This window comes from Salvelinus sp. IW2-2015, linkage group LG32 (assembly GCF_002910315.2).
Source record: "Salvelinus sp. IW2-2015 linkage group LG32, ASM291031v2, whole genome shotgun sequence".
Classification (NCBI taxonomy): Eukaryota; Metazoa; Chordata; class Actinopteri; order Salmoniformes; family Salmonidae; genus Salvelinus; species Salvelinus sp. IW2-2015.
In genome coordinates this window covers 21,723,591-21,739,396 of record NC_036871.1, presented here as the reverse complement: position 1 = coordinate 21,739,396, position 15,806 = coordinate 21,723,591, and the positions used below count along the sequence as shown (strand labels likewise).

General features: G+C 40.0%; 2 protein-coding genes, 2 long non-coding RNA genes and 1 pseudogene across 4 annotated transcripts in view; 3 read left to right on the top strand and 2 right to left on the bottom strand.

Moving 5' to 3' along the window:
- LOC111956998 (glutamate decarboxylase 1-like) overlaps positions 1–2,287 on the top strand; it is a 17,655-nt gene extending 15,368 nt beyond the window's left edge. The window contains exon 7 of the mRNA XM_070436562.1: positions 1,909–2,287. Coding sequence (XP_070292663.1) covers positions 1,909–2,124 — 216 coding nt within the window. The 3' untranslated portion in view covers positions 2,125–2,287. The remainder of the gene's footprint in view (positions 1–1,908) is intronic.
- LOC111957234 (uncharacterized) lies at positions 1,177–1,813 on the bottom strand. Its single transcript, XR_002876350.2, has 3 exons — positions 1,728–1,813; positions 1,573–1,627; positions 1,177–1,289 (listed from the first exon to the last, which is right to left on the bottom strand). It is a non-coding gene; the product is annotated as an uncharacterized lncRNA (long non-coding RNA).
- A 479-nt stretch (positions 2,288–2,766) lies between the features above and the next one.
- Positions 2,767–14,380, top strand: LOC139023463 (uncharacterized). The gene is made up of 2 exons (XR_011474585.1): positions 2,767–3,981; positions 14,217–14,380. It is a non-coding gene; the product is annotated as an uncharacterized lncRNA (long non-coding RNA).
- On the bottom strand, positions 4,240–5,722 carry LOC111957232 (E3 ubiquitin-protein ligase RNF152). Its single transcript, XM_023978011.2, has 2 exons — positions 5,507–5,722; positions 4,240–5,286 (listed from the first exon to the last, which is right to left on the bottom strand). Exon 2 carries the CDS (start codon positions 5,177–5,179, stop codon positions 4,481–4,483), a length of 699 nt encoding a protein of 232 aa, XP_023833779.1. The 5' UTR covers positions 5,180–5,286; positions 5,507–5,722; the 3' UTR covers positions 4,240–4,480.
- Positions 6,619–14,380, top strand: LOC111957233 (glutamate decarboxylase 1-like; annotated as a pseudogene).
- Positions 14,381–15,806: the final 1,426 nt, after the last annotated feature.

The window sequence follows — 15,806 nt, the reverse complement described above, 5'->3', positions numbered from 1 at the left end:
GCATGTTCCTCAGACTTGGTGGATGATACCAGAAGCACACGTTGCTGTGTCAGGCGTGCATGGGGATTACACAGATAAAAGGCTTACAACGATTCATCTCCACTGAGGAATTTATTCAATAACTTCAAGGGACTTTTTAAAAAACAGACCTTACTTTGCTTTGAAGACGAGTTCAAAAGTCTGGTCTTTGTTTGAGTTTGTCGAACAGTGCTCAGCCAATTTCCAACATTTATTGACCTGTGATTCAAAGCCTCTGAACCCTAAGAAGAGAATCTGTTTTATTGGCCAGTTTGATAAATAAAAATAAAAATCCCATATGAGTGTGTTACATACCTTGGGCCTTCCACATGAGCAGAGCTTGAAGACATCAACGTGCCTGCCACCACTGAATGGTCTTGTCTCCCCGGTGTGTCATAAGAGATGTCGTAGTGCTTTGTATCCAGTTTGGAAAGGTATTCAGCACAAACATCTGATTGCAGTCTTTCAAGAGGCCCTGTGAGTGAGAAACCAGTCAATTGCATTATGTGTGTGTGTTTTCGGTTGTTGTGTGTGCTGGCGCATGTAATGGTAATCTTGATTTTTTTAAAAATTCAAGCGTTAGATACACACCCCTTTTCTCACCAGTATGTGAGCATTGCACCGGAGCACATCATTTTATGAGGTTCGCAATCACAGAGCCAGGCTCTGCTAATAAACATAATCAAAGACCTGCCATGTAAATCCAATCCAAGGCAGAAACTGTTGAGAGTCAATTCCATTTCCATGTGAATGAAACAGTATCCAAAATGATAATTGATCCGGTGTTACGATAGCATGTGAAATCTCAGAAATTCTAATTTATCCTTTTGAGACGCCGTAGAATTTGTTCCTCAAGTCTCTGTTCTCTCTGGTTACCGTACCTACCGTTTCAATCCCTTCGTAGTTTCACACGTGCCGCTCTGGACATCAAAGTCCTCCGCCCCAGGCCTGCCTGTTAAGAAATAAAGAGAATTTACTCTAAATAACAATCTTATCTTTACATATAACAAATTCTTATGGGGACGTTTCCCAGACACAAATTATCCTTTGTACTGGACTAAAGCGTGCCCAATTAAAATATAGGATGTCAGAAATATAAGATTAAATCTGTGTCCGGTAAAACCATGATGGATGCTCTGATAATGGTAAATACATCAACATGCAGCCAGAGTCCATGGCTCTCACAGATGTCTGCGATGGCATGAGAGGATCAAAGGCTCCGTACACAGTGGTGCCTGCTGTGGGCATTGACGGTAGAATGGGACACAACCCTGAAGAGAGAGAGATGACAAGAATCATGATGAGTGTATTGACCTGTTCCTAGTGGAAATAGTCCCTGCCAACACCACTGGAGCTCTGGTAGCTCATTTTATGCACCAGACAATGTTGTTGACTGGTAAACAGAAATTCTGATTTGAGCGTATTCTGTTTGGGGTGTCTGTTTCATCCTAATTTGACTAAATCCATCCCTGCTGAAAATATATGCTTACATTATTTAATTCACAAAGCCCTTGTATCCCTCAGTTTTGCAAGAGCAGACTCATTCACCATTACCTGATCTTTGGCAGTAATGATACTTGACTCCAATTCTGCAGGGATCATCTTTCCCCTTGAATTGTAAAAAACACGACATCACTCATTTAGCTCTTGATGAATTGTTCAATGATTCACAATCAACAAATGCCAATCACTCTCCCCTTCCTGCTTACCGGTCATTACATTTCACCAGCACAACATTTTCACTTCCTATCCCAAGAACTGCTGCAGATTTCTTGACTGAATAATGACTCTAGAGTAGGGAAAAGTATTTGTCAGTACAAGTTTATAGTATAATATGAATAAGCATGACCTAACGTGAATACTGGTGATGGTGTACATTTCTATGTGAAGAGATTAGCCTGGCAGAAGCAGTATCAGCCGCTTGGAGACAAAGTTAACTTCTTCCGATGTGTCTTCTCCAACCCGGCCACACAGACAGAGGATGTGGACTACCTCTTGGAGGAGATCGCTTCTCTTGGTCATGACATGCAATATGCATCAGGATTGAGACCAATTTGTGAATCAGGTTTGAGACCACTTTATGAATCCGGTTGTGGCTCAGATTAACTGTAAATCATGCATTTAGAGGAAAATGGGTAAAAACAATCAGAAAACTAAATACATCTCTATACGTACTAATTGTTCTGAAATGTTTTGTTGTGTAATTACAGTCCTTCTTACGTAAAAATATATACAAATATGATTTTTGTATTCCAGGTATCGGAATCGTTAGAATGTAGCCAGTTCATTTCTAAATTCATTTTATTTGTGTACAACAATATTGTAGCATATACAGCGCATTCGGAAAGTATTCAGACCCCTTGACTTTTTTCACATTTTGTTACGTTACAGCCTTATTCTAAAATTGATTAAATAATGTTTTCCCCTCATCAATCTACACACAATACCCCATAATGACAAAGGAAAAACTGTTTTTTAGAAGTGTTTGTAAATTTGAAAGAATAAACAAACAGAAATACCTTATTTACATAAGTATTCAGACCCTTCGCTATGAGACTCGAAACTGAGCTCAGGTGAATCCTGTTTTCATTGATCATCCTTGAGATATCTCTACAACTTTATTGGAGTCCACCTGTGGTAAATTCAATTGATTTGACATGATTTGGAAAGGCACACACCTGTATATATAAGCCTGTATATATAAGGTCCCACAGTTGACAGTGCATGTCAGCCAAAAACCAAGCCATGAGGTCGAAGGAATTGTCCGTAGAGCTCCGAAACAGGATTGTGTTGAAGCACAGCTCTGGGGAAGGGTACCAAAACATTTCTGCAGCATTGAAGGTCCCCAAGAACACAGTGGCCTCCATCATTCTTAAATTGAAGAAGTTTAGAACCACCAATTATTTTCCAAGAGCTGGCCGCCAGGCCAAACTGAGCAATCAGGGGAGAAGGAACTTGGTCAAGGTGGTGACCAAGAACACAATGGTCACTCAAACAGAGCTCCAGAGTTCCTCTGTGGAGAAGGGAGAACGTTCCAGAAGCACAATCATCTCTGCAGCACTCCACCAATCAGGCCTTTATGGTAGAGTGGCCAGACGGAAGCCACTCCTCAGTAAAAAGCACATGACAGCCTGCTTGGCATTTTCCGTAAGGCTCCTAAAAGGACTCTCAAACCATGAGAAACAAAATTCTCTAGTCTGATGAAACCAAGATTGAACTCTTTGGCCTGAATGCCATGTGTCACATCTGGAGGAAACCTGGCACCATTCCTACGGGGGTGGCAGCATCATGCTGTGGGGATGTTTTTCAGTGGCAGGGACTGAGAGACTAGTCAGGATCGAGGAAAAGATGAAAGGAGCAAAGTACAGAGAGATGCTTGATGAAAACCTGCTCCAGAGTGCTCCGGACCTCAGACTGGGGTGAAGGTTCACCTTCCAACAGGACAAGAACCCTAAGCACACAGCCGAGACAAAGCAGGAGTGGCTTCGGGACAAGTCTCTGAATGTCCTTGAGTCGCCCAGCCAGAGCCCGGACTTGAACCCATTCGAACATCTCTGGAGAGACCTAAAAACAGGTGTGTCAAGCTTGTAGCTTCATACCTAAGAAGACTCGAGGCTGTAATCCCTGCCAAAGGTGCTTCAACAAAGTACTGAGTAAAGGGTCTGAATACTTTTGTAAATGTGATATTTCCGTTTTTATTTTTAACACATTTGCTAAAATGTCTACAACCTGTTTTTGCTTTGTCATTATGGGTTATTGTGTGTAGATTGATGAGGAATAAAAACAATTGAATCAATTTTAGAATAAGGCTGTAACGTAACAAAATGTGGAAAAGGTCAAGGGGTCTGAATACTTTCTGAATGCACTGTATATCTAAGGGGACAATGAGCATGGTTTTATTTTTTATATATAATTTCTCAAGTTTGATATTTTCAAACATTTCAAAATATTAATGTTAAGTAGGCAACAGTTGACGCTGTAATTTAGTAATTGTATCAACTGAAGGGTTATTAAAGTATTTAATCATATTGTCGTCATTGTGTGTTTCCTAAAAGTCAGAGTAAAATTTCACTAAAAAGTCCATCACTACCATCTGTAGGTAAAAAGGAAGACTTGAACAAATCCAATCACAAGCTCTAAAATGGGTCCGTTTTTATGTTTCTAATATGAATGAACACAAGTAGGATTTTTTTTGAATGAATCACAGTAGAGAAGCTGGAATAATGGTGATTGGTTATATTGTTTGAACTCTTTATTGCACAAAAATATCCTTTGAAAAATTCAAATTCATCATTATAACTGTACACATTCCTAAAACAAAGTATAACAACCATTTCTTCCCTCAGTACGACAGCACTATCTCTGGTTAAGAAATAGCCTGAATACTGGCATTGTGACAATGCTCTGTAATTTGGGGGAGTGAGATAGAAAGATTCCAAACAGCTTATTAGTATCCAGTCTTTCAGGCACAGGATATCATGGTGAACCGTTTGTAAATGCATTTCATGTTGTACAGTACAATGTACACAAGTAAGAGTAGGACAAAACCCAGAAGAACCACTAAGCCCGCCCTGGTCGTGAACGAGCTCTTACAACAACCTTCCTCCCTCTCCCCATGTTCCTCCCCCAACCCTGGGCTTCCCTCGTCAGACACGGGCACTGGAGACATCCCCTTTGTCTGCCCAGCCAGTAGGTGCCTACCTGAATGTTCACCAGGCACTGTAGCCCTCTCTTGGTGGTCTATAGACAGGTAGCAGGTGTTACTAGGCAGCTGTTTGAAGAAGACAGGTGTGTATTCTGGGGGGGATGGGACAGAGATGACGGCCATAATGTCCGGGTCATCTGGGAGCTGGGAGCTGGAGACCCCAGGTGGCAGGGTAGTGACAGAGCGACACCAGGGACAGCGCAGCTCACTCAGGCTCATCTTCATCTGGGTCAAGCACACAGAGCAGCAGGTGTGTTGGCAGTCCAAGAGCTTGGGCCTGCGCCGCAAATTGTAGTAGTTCAGACAGATTTGACATTCTAACATGGGGTTTTGTTGTGAGACAGGTTCCATAATCATGAGTTTGGTCTGTTGTGTCAATGACAGGCACAAGATGTCAAACCACAAACAGTCTTGTTCCCTCAGTATGAGTATGCAGATTCGGGAACCATTGCACATCCAGAGGGAGACTCACAGATATTTCATGGTCTTGGTCTCGCCTCCGCTCTTCTTTACAGTTGTGTTGACACAGTACTTAGTTAAATCCATGTCTGGCTCCATCTACCCTATTAGAGAGAAGACATTTGTCAAGTCAGTGTGTGATTCAGTAATCCTCATTAAATCACTCATACTGAAAAAGTCAAGACTACTTGGTCGTGTCCTGCCCTGTGTGTGTTGTGTGTCTGTGTCCTTCAAGACCCTGTGTATGACTATAAGGATATTAGTACAAGAAACCATTTTTGTCATTGAACAAAAAAATAAAAGAAGCCTAGATAATGAGCAAACCTGTATCTGGTATGGACTGGCAAGGATGTTGACCTCTAGATCTTTATCGCTCAGCAGCCTAAGGAGAAGTTCCTGCATGACGTTGCTGAAAATAGCTTAAGACAATCTTATGGGCTCAGTCCAGGTTGAAGTTTTTAGTTGAAGAAGCAGTCGTGAGTTACAGAATACATGTCAGCCCACAAAACGTTTTCAAGTTCTTGCAAGTACTGACATACCAACCAAACCAGTTCACCAGGTTCTCTAAATAGGACACACGAGCACAGTCAAATTATCCCTCTAAATAGCGGCAGTAGAGATACAGTTCTGTAACCTGCCTTCCACAGTTACTGCAGTGGCCTATCCTAAGTGCTGAAGTTTGCAAAAATACAATGTACTTTAATTAGAGCTTTCTAAGACAAAGTCCTTGGACTTTTCATATGCAAAGATAATGCTTTGCCACTAACTTGAAATGGTTATATATAGTTGATAATCACCTGAAAATAAAAGTGGATGGAGCTGTAATTTGAAAGCAAAATATTACATGACGCCACACGTTACTACCATATAGCCTAAATCATGAAGTTAAAAAGTTAGTGTCTACTTTAAAGGCTATGTAAACACTGAATGCCATGAAAGGTGGTTGCATTTAACTGCCAATAATGCTGTTTTCAAGGTCATTTCCTTAGTAGGTGATGTCAAAGGTCAGCATGTGGGAGGAGTGGGAGCTCATTTTGTTTAACCTTTATTTTGACAGGGGGTCATGCATTCTCACAAAGCAATAACAACAATTTTGCTGTCCTATAAATCCAGTTGCCAGTTTCAATATAATATTTCAATGGTGTCCTCAGACCAAATACAGGTAACATTCACAAGTCTCTTTTTGATCCTTCAGAGTACTGTATGCAGGTTGAGTAGCACACACAAACATATTTTGAGCCAAATAATTACACACAAAAGGACAAAAAAGACAGAAGAGATCATAATGAATTGATGTGGTAGCTAGTGATTGTCAGAAACATTTTGGGGAGGCTCTCATTCTCAAAGGGTTTTGTAATAGCATCGTTTCATTCAGGTTGAATAGCCTTGTGTCATAATGCGCCCACCACCACGCCTAGTTCCCCCAGGGGGTTATATATTCCACAAAACCATTCCAGGTGCATCTCATGGAGGGGCAGCAGTGGAACAGTGAGATACTGGACAAACTTCACTCCCAGAACTCAATCATATGTGGACACATTATGGATTATTTGCAGCTGCCAGGTAAGTGTCAAATGAGCATATCAATTATTTAGATGTATCTATATGGTATCTCTATGGGGTTATGTCAAGATGACATCTCTATGGGGGGGGCTATATAATTTAAAATAACTGTCCTTTTTCTGGCTATACTCTTCATGTATTTTGAATGGCATGGCAAGTTTTCATTTATGATATCTGTAAGTATGACAACTTATTAATGGTAGCATATCTATTTGAATAATATGTTAGATTCACATGGTATGCAAAAAAAAACATATCCAACATAGACCACTCGAGTGGCGCAGCGGTCTAAGGCGTCACTACAGACCCTGGTTAGTTCCCAGGCTGTGTCACAACTGGCCGTGATCGGGAGTGTCATAGGACGGTGCACAATTGGCCCAGTGTCATTAGGTGAAGGTTTGTCCAGGGGTGTAGGCTGTCATTGTAAATAAGAATTTGTTCTTAACTGACTKGCCTAGTTAAATAAACAAAAWTATATTGGATACAGGCCTAATGTCAAAATTCAAAGCAATTCCACATGACAATATAGACATGTCAATATTGTATTGGATCATCATGTACTCTGGGTTTAATTGTTCCAGAAAGCATAATTGAAAATGCTAAACCAGGTGGGCAGGTTTTGGCAGAGAGTAAACAGCACAGAAGCTCATCTGACATCAACCCTCCACAGACAGCAAGTGACAACACCTGCAGCATAACCAAGGACTTCAGTTGCATCTACAGCAAAGGTAAAACCAGCCCAACATCATATGTGGGCATTTATGTATCTAATCCGGTTTCGGTATGAAAAATKACTGACAAAATCCCAAATTCCCGCGAGCTATTGCGTGCCTCCTAATCCATGACCAGATGTTTTATTTGTGAGGCTCCGTATCCGTGACTGCGCAGATCCTCGCAGTATCTCAGTGGATTGTGGGATTTCAATGATTTCTCATGTTGAAACCGGATTACCGGATTACAATGTCAAAATATGATTTTGTTATGAGTTCTGTACCATTTGCTTGTGTCCATCGTCATTCGCTAGCTAACCGGCGTTAGATAGTTTGCCAGCCAAGCAAACTCTGGTCAAGTCCAATGGAAACCGATGCAACCAAAGATTTTTTATAAAAACAAGATAGACCACAACCAGTCGTTTCAAACGTTAACAAATCAGTCATAGTGGGCAGAGCCAAGGACGAGCTAGCGCATATTTTCGTTGGGAAAGCCTACTCTGTCAAGTATCCGGGTGTTATAACTCAATTTGTCTATGCACTCTTTCTAAACAACGCTTTTTTTTTTACTTTGGCAAATAGTAAAGTCTACTGAACTTTGTCCACTCTTTTGGTAACATATTCTATTTTGTTGAACAAAAAATTGTATTGAGATCAAATGTTTCATCGATGAGAAAATTTGCAGAATGTAGACAAAAAATGTCATCTCATTCCATCTCCCACTGCTGGCAACTAACCTTCCTCTCACTACCATATTTGGTAGTAAGTGGAAACGACAAGCGAATGCTTCAGATTCATACATCTGGTGAAATATCTGTCTAATTGTTCTATCTGTAATGCAACCCTGCTGGCTAGCTAGATGACCAATGTTGACAGTGAGGTACGTCCCTATGAGATTCAAGGCTCTATTTTGATGGTTAGGGAGAAATCAACCACTAGGTGGTTGAGATGTTGTTTGTTAAAATGTTTTAAAAGCAATTCTAATTAATGCAACAGTTTGACAATGGATGAAGATACTCTAAACGTTTAGACATTTTAAAATCCATCAAATATTGACTGAATTATATCACATAAAACATTTTACTGACATAGACATATATAATGACTGGAGTTCAGGGATTTTGATGGGAATTCARGTATTCAATATATTATAAAATCTCACTTTTTTTCTTAGGATGCACTCATATGTACATTTTGTAATGGTATCAGGTATTTTTTTTAAATATTTTGTGTTAAAATAAAGAAAATKATATGTGCTACCTTTGCATGAATACACTGGGGGTATTTGCGTATATGACCAAATTAACATAAAGGGGTGGAATTTACCACAGGTGGACAACAATCAAGTTGTAGAAACTTCTCAAGGATGATCAATTGAAACAGGCCGCACCTGAGCTCAATTTCGAGTCTCATAGCAAAGGGTCTAAATACTTATATAAATAAGGTATTTTTGTTTTTTATATCTAATAAATTTACTTAAAAAATTTAAAAACTGTTTTTGGTTTGTCATTATGGGATTTTGTGTGTAGATTGAAGGGTAGATTGTGTGTGTAGATTGAAATAATTTAATACATTTTAGAAATGTGAAAAAAAGTCAAGGGGTCTTAATACTTTCAGAATGCACTGTATATATATATATGTGTGTGTGTGTGTGTATATATATATATATATATATATACACAAACAAAAATATAAACGCAACATGTAAAGTGTTGGTCCCATGTTTCATTAGCTGAAATAAAAAATCCCAGAAATGTTCTATATAAACAACTTGGCTGCAATTTAAATTAATCTCATTTTCTGGTGCTCCTACAAACTATTGCAAGTTGGGAGCAATTGCTACCATTGAAAAAATGAGCCCTGACCGTGTCCCTTTATGTTTAGATCTACTCCCTGCTCTCAGTGGTGAGGACACAACCAAATGTTTCTTCCAAGAGCTGGTGAACATTCTCCTCAGCTATGTCTGCAAGTCGTTCAGACGGAGCTCCAAAGTCCTGGACTTCCACCACCCTCACCAACTCAGAGAGGGCCTGGAGGGCTTCAGTCTGGAGCTCCCAGAGCAGCCCGAGAACCTGGAACAACTCCTGGTTGACTGCAGGGACACCTTGAAGTATGGAGTCAAAACAGGTACCGTAAGAGCTGTTGACTGTTTTGACGAARATTTACCAAAAATGTACTATAGGTAGAAAACATGTACTCCATGTACTAGTAAGTCATTGCTTCTGTCCAGTCAATGGCTGACATTATAGACATTATAGATTAGTAGAATGTTCCAGAATGTCCTCACCTGTCCCCAGGTCACCCACGCTTCTTCAATCAGCTGTCATCAGGGCTGGATGTCATCGGTCTGGCCGGGGAATGGCTGACGTCTACTGCCAACACAAACATGTAAGATTTACATTATCCCTAAGGTGTAAGATCTCATTTCTCGCTAAGCCCTCATGTTGCAGAATGACATTTGCCTAAGAACATATCTGACATTTACCAGAGAACAGTATGTATCAAGCTTCTCAGAGTAGTTGTTCTGATCTTATAGACACGGTGGATCTGATCCTGTATGAGCACTCCTACGCTGAGGCGTTTGACACGTACGGCCCCAGTTGACACTAGGGCCTACGGTGTGATCTGGTTTCTGGTAAATGTCATTCTCAAATATGAGTTAAAGTGTAAAACAATGTGTTAAAACCTTTTTTCTAGGTTTACTTATGAAGTGTCCCCAGTCTTCATTCTGATGGAGGACGTTCTCCTGAGAAAGATGCAGGAGATTGTGGGTTGGTCAGAGGAAGAGGGGGATGGTGTTTTCTGTCCAGGTACAGTGTTAGCTGCATTCTGACCTTACTATCAATACAAACAATGTAGCCAATGACAAACATACACTGTGATACAATTATCTTTGTTACTTCCATTGAATTGGTTAATTTTGTCCTCTTAATTTTGGATATATTGTTTAGTTGTTATGAAGTTGAATGAAATTATAAGATTAAGACAATCTCTTATTGAGATATCCATCTATAATACATGTATATATTTCCTCAGGTGGGACCATGTCCAATCTGTACAGTGTACTGCTGGCCAGATACCACTTCTTCCCTGAAGTGAAGACCAAAGGGATGACTGCTCTGCCCAGGCTAATCCTCTTCACATCAGCACATGTACACAACACCAGTATTCACGTTAGGTCATGCTTATTCATATTATCTATAAACTTGTACTGACAAATACTTTCCCCTACTCTAGAGTCATTATTCAGTCAAGAAATCTGCAGCAGTTCTTGGGATAGGAAGTGAAATGTTGTGCTGGTGAAATGTAATGACCGGTAAGCAAGGAGGGGAGAGTGATTGGCATTTGTTGATTGTGAACATTGACAAATCATCAGAGCTAAATGAGTGATGTCGTGTTTTTACAATTCAAGGGAAAGATGATCCTGCAGAATTGGAGTCAAGTATCATTACTGCCAAAGATCAGTAATGGATGAATGAGTCTGCTCTTTCCAAACTGAGGGATAAAGGGCTTTTGGAATTAAATACATGTAAGCATATATTTTCAGCCAGGGATGGATTTAGTCAAATTAGGATGAAACAGACACCCCCAACAGAATACGCTCAAATCAGAATTTCTGTTTACCAGTCAACAACATTGTCTGGTGCATAAAATGAGCTACCAGAGCTCCAGTGTGTTGGCAGGGACTATTTCACAGAACAGGTCAATACACTCATCATGATTCTTGTCATCTCTCTCTCTTCAGGGGTTGTCCCATTCTACGTCAATGCCACAGCAGGCACCACTGTGTACGGAGCCTTTGATCCTCTCCAATGCCATCGCAGACATCTGTGAGAGCCATGGACTCTGGCTGCATGTTGATGTATTTACCTTATAGCATCCATCATGGTTTACCGGACACAGATTTAGTCTTATTTCTGACATCCTATATTTTAATTGGGCACGCTTTAGTCCAGTACWAAGSATAATTTGTGTCTGGGAAACCGTCCCCATAAGAATGTGTTATATGTAAGCAGGGTTGGGGAGTAACAGATTACATGTAATCGCAAATTCAAGTTTGTTCCACCTGAGCGAGTGTGACAACAAGTCAGAGACCACTATGACGACACAATAAATGTGTTTGATGGAACGCTGGAAAAGAGCAGGAAYAGGCTTTTGTGGGCTACAGTCCAAGCTATGTCTTCTAATGGTGGGACTGCTGTCAGCATTCAAATATTATCCAATTTGAATAAACGCTTGGAGGTAAGGATGACAGCAGTGGTGTAGTCTACGGCGATATGGATATCACGTATTATTGACATCTACACAGCGCATTGATGTGAATCACACTGCTGCCCTATGATTTAGCTATTTGCGCCTTACGGATTGTGGTTGTTGTGGATGGCTGTTCACAAATCTAAATGTGTGTTTGAACCCAATAATGGTTGAATTCAAGAAGTTTAAGTTGCCTATCAATCAGTTTTTGAAACCAATGGACAGACAGTGAAAAATGTGGTCTTGCAACAGCTGTATAGTGTGGATCCCAGCCTATGGAATAAATTGATTTTTTGCTAAATCTAATTCATGCTGTTAAAAAATAAATATATCCATAGGCCTAATGGAGACATGCTCAATCTCGCACACTTTTGATAGACTTAAAGGGGCAATCTGTAGTTGCTACATCCATTTCTGGACTTATAAATGATACATATATATATTTATATGTATGTAAATATATAATTTAATCCTATTATTATATGTAGTAGAAAGCGATGGGTTAGAAGAAGCCTACATAACCAACCCATTAAGTAAAATATAACATCATATATGGCCAGCTATGTAAACTTTAACAYTGATTTATCCTGCAATAGATGTCGTTCAATTGGTAACATACATTTGTGTCTTCTAATATCACTTAAGGGGAAAGTCATCTAAAAGTAACTGAATGTAAACACATTATGTTACTGAGTTTGGGTAATCCAAAAGTTACGTTACTGATTACAATTTTGGACAGGTAACTAGTAACTGTAACGGATTACATTTAGAAAGTAACCTACTGTACAACTCTGTATGTAAGATATAAAATATATAAAGATAAGATTGTATTTAGAGTAAAATTCTCTTTATTTCTTAACAGGCAGCCTGGGGCGGAGGACTGTTGATGTCACAAGCGGCCACCGTGTGAAACTACAAGGGATTGAACGGTAGGTACGGTAACCAGAGAGAACAGAGACTTAAGGACACCCAAAATCTACAGCTCTCGGAAAAGATAATAGATTCTGAATTTCACTCTACCTTACAGCCAGGATCAATTACATTTTGGGGATACTGTTTCCATTCACAATTGAAGTGGAAATGGAATTGATGCCTTGATGTATATTACATGCAGGTCTATTTGAATTATGTTTATTACAGAGCCTGGTCTGTGACTTGGAACCCTCATAAAATGATGGGTGCTCCGCTGCAATGCTCAGCCATACTGGTGAAGAAAAGGGTGTGTAGTCTAACGCTATGAATATAAAAAATCAAGACTACCATTACATTCCATCCTGTGCTACAATTTGCACACATGCATGCACGCATTCAGAAATACACATAATGTAGTCAGTGGTTTCTCACTCACAGGGCCTCTTGAAAGACTGCAATCAGATGTGTGCTGAATACCTTTTCCAAACTGACAAGCACTACGACACCTCTTATGACACCGGAGACAAGACCATTCAGTGTGGCAGGCACGTTGATGTCTTCAAGCTCTGGCTCATGTGGAAGGCCAAGGTATGTACACACCATATGGATTTTTTATTTTTTATTTATCAACTGGTCAATAAAACACATCTCTTCTTAGGGTTCAGAAGGCTTTGAATCACAGGTCAATAAATGTTTGGAAAATGCTGAGCACTTGTTCGACAAACTCAAACAAAGACCAGACTTTGAACTCGTCTTCAAAAGCAAAGTAAGTCTGTTTTTTAAAGTCCCTTGAAGTTATTGAATAATTCCTCAGTGAGATGAATCGTTGTAAGCCTTTTATCTGTGATACATCCCCATGCAGCCTGAACACAGCAACTGTGCTTCTGGTACATCCCACCAAGTCTGAGGAACATGCCACCAGGTTCTGAGAGGAACAGGAGACTCCATGAGGTAATGCTACACCTTGGATCTCTAATGTTAGTGATATATTAGATGCGTCTTATTTCAACCTTTGTGGTTCTTTATCCATTAGATACTGTGTATGTAATCATTCATTACTATCACCAGCACATTATAACTTCAGTTCATACTCTATAAAGCTAAATAACTGTTTGATTTCTAAGGTGGCACCAAAGATCAAAGCCAAGATGATGGAGCAGGGGTGCCATGATTGGTTATCAGCCGCTTGGAGACAAAGTTAACTTCTTCCGATGTGTCTTCTCCAACCCGGCCACACAGACAGAGGATGTGGACTACCTCTTGGAGGAGATCACTCGTCTTGGTCATGACATATGCATCAGGATTGAAACCGATTTATGAATCAGGTTGGGTGAATCAGGAGTTAGACCACTTTATGAATCAGATTGTGGCTCAGATCAACTTTAAAACATTTGTTCAAATGTTTTATTGCGTAAATATTCATTTTTTTTTATAAATATTCAAATAATATTTTGTATTTCAGACTATCAGATAGTTATACTGTAGTCAGTTTATTTCTACATAATATTTTGTGTACAACAATATTGTATCTAACAGGACAATGAACATGGTTTAATTTTTTAAATATAATTTCTCAAGTTTGACATGTTAAGTAGGCAACAGTTGATGCTGTAATTGTATTAACCGATGGGTTATTAGAGTGTTTAACAATCATATTGTCATCGTGTGTGGCCTAAAATGTTACATTTGACTAAAATGTCCAACACCATCTGTAGGGGAGGACAAAGAATTGAACAAATACAATCACAAAGCTCTAAAATGGGTCAGTTATGTTTTTCAGGTCAATTAACATAAGTACAATTTTTTGCTTTTGTACTGCATGTTGTACAGTACAATGTACATAAGAGTAGGACAAAACCCAGAAGAACCACTAAGCCCGCCCTGGTCGTGAACGAGCTCTTACAACAACCTTCCTCCCTCTCCCCATGTTCCTCCCCCAACCCTGGGCTTCCCTCGTCAGACACAGGCACTGGAGACATCCCCTTTGTCTGCCCAGCCAGTAGGTGCCTACCTGAATGTTCACCAGGCACTGTAGCCCTCTCTTGGTGGTCTATAGACAGGTAGCAGGTGTTACTAGGCAGCTGTTGAAGAAGACAGTGTGTATTCTGGGGGAGATGGGATAGAGATGACGCCATAATGTCCGGTCATCTGGGAGCTGGAGACCCCAGGTGGCAGGGTGGTGACAGAGCGACACCAGGGACAGCGCAGCTCACTCAGGCTCATCTTCATCTGGGTCAAGCACACAGAAGCAGCAGGTGTGTTGGTAGTCAAGAGCTTGGGCCTGCGCTGCAAATTGTATCAGTTCAGACAGATCTGACATTTTAACATCGAGTTTTGTTGTGAGACAGGTTCCATAATCATGAGTTTGGTTTGTTGTATCAATGACAGGCACAAGATGTCAAACCACAAACAGTCTTGTTCCCTCAGTATGAATATGCAGATTAGGGATTATTGCACATCCAGAGKGAGACTCACAGATATTTCATGCTCTTGGTCTCGCCTCTTCTTTACAGTTGTGTTGACACAGTACTTAGTTAAATCCATGTCTGGCTCCATCTACCCTATTAGAGAGAAGACATTTGTCAAGTCACTGTGTGATTCAGTAATCSTCATTAAATCACTCGTACTGAAAAAGTCAAAAGACTACTTGGTCATGTCCTGCCCACTGAGCTCTGTCAGAAACAAACATCAGTAGCATTAAGGCTGCACAATTCTGATCTTGTTCCACCAATCAGCCTTTTGACCAATCACATCACTGAAAAAAGATCTTATTGGTGTAAAGACCAATTAAATCAGATATTTTTCAGAGCTGATTGGTCAAAAAAGTATAGATTGGGCTGCCTGTCTAAACTGTGTGTGTGTAAGGATAAATAAATAATCTAGCTAATGCGCAAACTTGACTGCTAGACCTTTATCACTCAGCAGCCTTGGGTAAAGTTTGTGAATGACATTGCTGCACATCTGTTTTCAAGGCAATCTTTGTCCAGGTTGAATTTGAGTTWAAGAAGCAGTTGTGAGTTTGACTACAGACTTTTTCGGTCATTTAAAAAAAACACCTGGATAGAGCTGTAATGTGAAAGCTAAATATTACATATAGGCACACATTACTAGTACCATATAGCCTTATTCATGACGTTGCAAGTTAAAGTCATGTGGATATAATGATGGCGCCGGAGGAGATGGCT